This window comes from Garra rufa, chromosome 20 (genome assembly GCF_049309525.1).
Source record: "Garra rufa chromosome 20, GarRuf1.0, whole genome shotgun sequence".
NCBI classification, from domain to species: domain Eukaryota; kingdom Metazoa; phylum Chordata; class Actinopteri; order Cypriniformes; family Cyprinidae; genus Garra; species Garra rufa.
The window spans coordinates 36,697,659-36,703,998 of NC_133380.1; the positions used below are offsets into that span (position 1 = coordinate 36,697,659).

At 36.2% G+C, this 6,340-nt stretch overlaps 1 protein-coding gene across 1 annotated transcript; it reads left to right on the plus strand.

Moving 5' to 3' along the window:
* The first annotated feature begins 1,717 nt into the window (after positions 1-1,717).
* Positions 1,718-5,195, plus strand: LOC141293538 (keratin, type I cytoskeletal 19-like). The gene is made up of 6 exons (XM_073825563.1): positions 1,718-2,704; positions 2,792-2,874; positions 4,056-4,212; positions 4,298-4,462; positions 4,571-4,696; positions 4,971-5,195. Exons 1-6 carry the CDS (start codon positions 1,718-1,720, stop codon positions 5,193-5,195), a joined length of 1,743 nt encoding a protein of 580 aa, XP_073681664.1.
* Positions 5,196-6,340: the final 1,145 nt, after the last annotated feature.

Consider the following 6,340-nt stretch of genomic DNA (forward strand, 5'->3'; position numbering starts at 1 on the left):
TCAAGCTCCTAATCGGATCTTACTCTTGCACAAAGTTATTTGAAAAATTATGATTATTGCACGGACAATTATGATTCCATTAAGACAAAGTATTACTCCATTGCTTTCGTGCCTTTCTTTAAAACAGCTAAATGATTGTATTAGTCATTAACAGTTTGACCAATTGCAATTACTATTAACCAAATACTTGATTTGTCAAGCTGGACACACGTTCTAGGTATTTTTCTTTCCTGCATAAGTCTTAGTACATCTGACTTGAAGAAAATAGTGCTTTAAGCAAATCCAAATTGTTTCTTTTTTTTTTTTTTAAGACATGAATACTTTCATTCACCAAGGATGTATTAAGTTAATAATTAAAAGTTTTTTAAAAGTTAAAAATAAATAATTTACATTGTTATAAAAAAAATTATATTTTGAATAAACACTGTACTTTTTAAACTTGTTATTCATGAAAGAATCCTGAAAAAAAAAAAATCACAGGTTCCAAAAAATATTTGGCAGCACAACTGTTGATATTATCCAACATTGATCATTCTAATAATAAATCAGCATATTAGAATGATTTCTGAAGGATCATGTGACACTTAAGACTGATACAAATTCAGCTTTTCGTCACAGGAATAAATTATTTTTTAAAATATGTTAAAATAAAAAACATTATTTTATATTGTAAAAACATTTTGCAATACTACTGTTTTTTTTCTGTATTTTTAATCAAATAAATGCAGCGTTGATGAGCATAAGAGTCTTCTTTAAAGACTATTTCAAGTCTTCCTGACCCCAAACTTTTGAACAGTAGTGTATATTTCAGAGAATTTAACAAAATTTACAAAAATAGAGTTTAATGACATGTAACACTGGGACTGCAAAGTTTTATTATTTATTTTAACTTGCATAAGACATGCCATCTGCATACCTGTACAATCAAATACATTGTGTTGTTTTTGCATGTTTAGAAAAACAGAAAGACTAAAAAAATAAACATTTTAAGTATATTATTAAGTATTTACATCTATGAATAAAGTCTATTTTGATAAGTATAACAGATGATTTATGTTTTAAAGTTCACCATAGGCCTTTATATTTCATATGTTGAAATTATCAATTTAAATCTGAGTGGAAATCTTTGGAAAAAGAATCAAGAAACTTGAAAGACTCTAAACAGAGCAGGTTAAACCACAAACTTTAACCTCATTTTCTGACTTTTTTTGTGTGTGTGTGTGTCTGTTTTATGTTTTGGGTCCAAAAGAAAAATAAAAGCAGTAATTTCAAAATTAACTTATTTTATCTTCAAACTGTTTAATAGGCCTCTCTGATGTTGTGTTTGAGTCTGTCTTTGTTGTGAAGGCATTACATCTATTCATACCTTTGAGTCACGTGCATAATTGAAACTCCACCCGAATATTGCAATTTGAGCTGCCTTCAATACGTCTAAACTTACTCATAATTGTCTGCCTTGTCCAGTTAGGCACTGACATCTATTTAAAAATATACACACACACACATAAATTCCTTTGCAGCTTCCTCATAAGATACAATACTATTAGTGGTGACACACACAAATGCACTCTCTTTGTCATATTCTAGAAACCACCCTCAAGCTCGAACTATATAAGATGACAGAGCTGGCTTCAAAGGCACCATATACTCTTCAGGACAATTCTAGAATTTTTTGTATTCTTTTGCGTTCATCCATCTCTGCATCTTACCACCCACCATGTCAGGCATCCAAACCGGCTCAGAATCCTGCTCGTTCTCCTTCCCAGAGACCTCTGCAACCTGCACCAAACCCAGCTCCTTCAGCTTCCCTGAGACCTGCTCTGAGACCTGCACCAAACCCAGCTCTTTCAGCTTCCCCAAGACCTGCTCTGAGACCTGCACCAAACCCAGCTCTTTCAGCTTACCCAAGACCTGCTCTGAGACCTGCACCAAACCCAGCTCCTTCAGCTTCCCTGAGTCCTGCCCCAAGACCTGTCTGAAGACTTCCTCTGACACTTGCTTGATAAGCTACCCAGAGACCTGTTCCAAACCCAGCTCCTTCACCTGTCCTGAAACCTGCTCCAAACCCAGCTCCTTCACCTGTCCTGAAACCTGCTCCAAACCAAGCTCCTTCACCAGTCCTGAAACCTGCTCCAAACCAAGCTCCTTCACCTGTCCTGAAACCTGCTCCAAACCCAGCTCCTTCACCTGTCCTGAAACCTGCTCCAAACCCAGCTCCTTCACCTGTCCTGAAACCTGCTCCAAACCCTGCTCCTTGTCCAGCCCCAAGTCCTCTCTCTGCTCCATCTCCACAACTTCAAAGTTCATAATCGGTCCTCGTAGGTGTGGTTCAGTTACACCTAAAGCCTACAGTATCAGTGGTACTGGAAATAAGACCCGCATCTCTACCTGCTCCTATCGCGCGAATAATTGCTCCCCATGTCCACCACTCAGAATTGATGGAGGACACTGTGGAAGATTTGGCGCAAGAATCATGGCTGGAGGGTGTTATGGAAAGGATTATGACTACTTCCAGAAGAGCGAGAAGGCCACCATGCAAGACCTGAATGACCGTCTGGCATCCTATCTGGATAAGGTGCACTATTTGGAGGCTGCCAATGCTACTCTGGAGAAGCAGATCCGGGAGTACTATGAAAATAAGGGGCTGATCTGCCAGAGGGACTACAGCTGCTACTTCAAAACCATTGAATGCCTCCAGGAAAAGGTACAAACAGACAATTAATGGTGGCAATTTTTAACATAAATACTGATCTACATTTATAGTTTTCTTTGTCAATGCTCTTCATTGTAGATGAAAGATGCTACTGTCACCAACGGCAAAATCCTCCTGCAGATCGACAACTCTAAACTGGCTGCTGATGACTTTAAGATAAAGTGAGTTCTCTAAAGGCAATTTCACATCTAGTTTTTTGGAGCATTGTAAGTTGTTTTTATACAGTTGGGTTAACAACCTAAAATATTAAAACCTAAAACCTAAAATATTGTCTATTAATAGTGAGGTCTAATTTGAAAAAAAATATATATATTAATTTGTTACAGACAAATTATGAATATGATTAATATTATGGAACAGTAGTCCATCAAAGTTAAGCACAGCTTCTAGCTGCAAATATATAAACGCAAATATATGGAAGCAAATGTACATAGATATATACCAGGGGAGTTTCCATCTCTTGAATGAGAAAAAGTGTAGTACAAAAATAACACAAGGTAAACATTACAAAATATAACATTTTCTAAAGAAACACTGTATAAAACAGAGTCTGCCTCCTGAAGCGTGCAGTAAGTTTGGTGGTTAGTTATTAGGAACTAAAGGGGAAAAGTCACGTGAGAGGATGGCTCCATCGCGATATGATTTATATGACTGGTTATGTTCGGCTGTGATTGGTTCATGCAGTAAATCCTGCCTCTTGTGTTCATGCACCTTCTGTATTCGTGAATCAGACTGAATGAACAATATAATGGATTTAATTGGAAGACTAATTAAAAAGCATAAGTGAGCAACTCACACACTTAAATATAACCACTTTGTAATGTCAACATAAGACCTAAAATGACATGAAAATATGATCTGTTGGAGATTTTAGTGAGTAATCAACTTGGTGAAATTTAAAGTAAATATTCGTGTCTGTGATCATTATCTAGCTTTGATGACTGATGATGTTTAAAAAGTTTAAAGTTAATAATTGAAAAAAATAAATGAACATAAATTCACGAATAAAATAGTTTAAATTGTTACTGCCTTAGGTTATTACTCTGGAATAAATGTGAAATGTTTAAAAACACTAACTTGATAAGATTAATGCTTGGCTTTATTAAATAGAATATTAATTACATTTTTAAATAAAAATATAACATAGATTTTTTTCTTCTTTTTCTGATAGTGTAAGTACTGTTTATTTAACCAAGAAAATGTGACTTGGACATGAATTTACATTTAATTAAAATAAGCTAAAGGCACCTATGGTCTGTGTAGCATTTCACTACATAGATCATAGTCATGTTTAATCATGATTTTGTTAATTTTATTCCCCTCTGACCTTTCCACAAATCAGGTATCAGAATGAGGCGGCGATACGGCAGTGTGTGAAGGCTGACATTGATAACCTGCGTTGCATACTTAATAAAACATGCCAAGCAAAAACCGACCTGGAGGCACAGAACTGCACTCTGCAAGAGGACCTTGTGTATTTGAAGAAAACTCACCAGGAGGTGTGTAGCAAAATCATTTTTTATGTTTTGAATGAAGATAAATAAAGCCAATCATTTCTTATGCCATAACAATATGTGTTTATAGGTTGTGGCAGCACTACTGTGCCAGTTGACAGACTCAAAAGTGTGTGTGGAAGTGGATGCTGCTCCTCAGCAAGACCTGAAAAAGGTTTTGGACGAAATCCGTTGTCATTACGAGACCATCATAGACCAACACTGCAGAGAACAGGAGTGCTGGTTCCAGGAGAAGGTGAGACTTCTGTCTCTTTCATTCACATTACAGCTTGGAGTGGTATTAATACTGTGACTCATGAGTTAAATGCCTCTCATGACATGTGTTTTTGTGACTCTCTTTAAGATGGCTGACCTGTGTAAAGATGCTGCCACCAAAACAGAGTGCTTAGAAACCTCTAGGTCACAGATCTCAGATTTGCGGCGTACCTTGCAGTGCCTGGAGATCGAGCTACAGTCTCAAATCAGCATGGTGAGATACAGGAAACACAGGATGTGACAGACAGAATAAAAATAGCTCAAAATATTTTGTCATATATGTGTGTGTTAATCCTTGACATCCAAAACTAAACTAAGGCAAAGAAAACAGTGGAATTGAATCAGTATCATATCACTCCTAACTTAGGGCAGAAGTTTTTAACCTTGATTTTTATATAAGAGGAATTTTTAGCTCGCTGTTAGCTGAGGAAAACCTAAACCTGATTTTGGGTCATTCTGTTCAGTAACTGTTCTCTTTATCCACACAGAAAGGAGCACTGGAGTGCTCACTGTCAGAAACAGAGGCTAGGTACAGCAATATGCTAGCAGGCTACCAGACGCATATCAACACATATGAGGCAGAGCTTTGTCAGGTGCGCACTGGCATTGAGCAGCAGGGCAGAGACTATGCGGAACTGCTGGACGTCAAGAGCCGTCTGGAGCAAGAGATCGCCACCTACAGGTGCCTCCTGGAAAAGCAGGACATGAAGTAAGTGCCTCTTTTCATTTATAAGAGGGTCACAGATAGTAGGTTTACATATAGGTTTTATGTATATAATTTTTTTAATATTCATATTTTCTTTTTTCATTTCTAGGTGCTACCCTGCAGGTGGGCTGTGTAAACAATGAAGGCAATGAAGCGTCCTAGTTAAAGTGGAGTTTTAAGAGTTTTTTTTTTTTTTTTACCATTCACTGCTTTATGTCCATTCCCCAATAAAGTTGGTCCTAATATTTTGGTGTCTGTTTCGCTATTGTTTTTCATGTTTACTTACGTTTTGCTTCCATCACAATGGGAGAGGAAACAGGTCTACACAGTTTTTCCCATAGATTTCCATTCATTCACTGCATTTTCTATTTATTTTAAGTGTAAGCAGTTTCATGTGTTGAAAGCTGGCAAATTTACAGAAATATGAATACGTACTAAAATGGACAGGATGTACTAACAACTGAAATTTTACTATACATTCATACATTTTACCATACAAGTGTCGCACAAACTGTGAATTGACATAAACCGTTTAATAAGTAGTCTAGCTATATTGCTTTTACTCATGCATGCCTTACACCTGGTTCTCAAATGTTTTCAGGCGGCACATCACCATCTTTAACTGAATAAATAAGCTGTCCATTGATGTATGGTTTTTTTAGGATAAGACAATATTTGGCTGAGATACACCTATTTGAAAATCTAGAATCGAAAGGTGCTGGGAAATACTGGGAAAATTGTCCAAATGAAGCAATGCATATGACTAATCAAAAAATAAGTTTTGATATATTTAGCTAAGAAATTTACCAAATATATTCATAGAACATGATCTTTACTTAATATCCTAATTGTGGTTTGGCATAAAAGAAAAATCGATCATTTTGACCCATACAATGTATATTTATGTGCTACTTAAGACTGGGACAATTTGTTAAGGACACTCTTCTTCTCTTCACCATATCTATTGTAAACATCCAGCATAGGCAGAGGCATAACCATAATTGCTGATTACTGAAGTCTGATATTCTTGTAAAGCATTTTCAAGTCAGCAGTAAACAGACAATTTATGTAATTTATAAACAAAGATTTTTAAGAATTATTTTTCTTACAAAGCAATGCAGAGAAACCCAACAGTAGAGAAAAGTGCATATA

Bases quoted from the DNA above. Each gene is read 5' to 3' on its own strand.
- LOC141293538 (XM_073825563.1), top strand. From the start codon at position 1,718: ATGTCAGGCATCCAAACCGGCTCAGAATCCTGCTCGTTCTCCTTCCCA. The intron at 4,213-4,297 runs GTGTGTAGCAAA...ATGTGTTTATAG, and splicing joins TGAAGAAAACTCACCAGGAG to GTTGTGGCAGCACTACTGTG. The intron at 4,697-4,970 runs GTGAGATACAGG...TTATCCACACAG, and splicing joins TACAGTCTCAAATCAGCATG to AAAGGAGCACTGGAGTGCTC.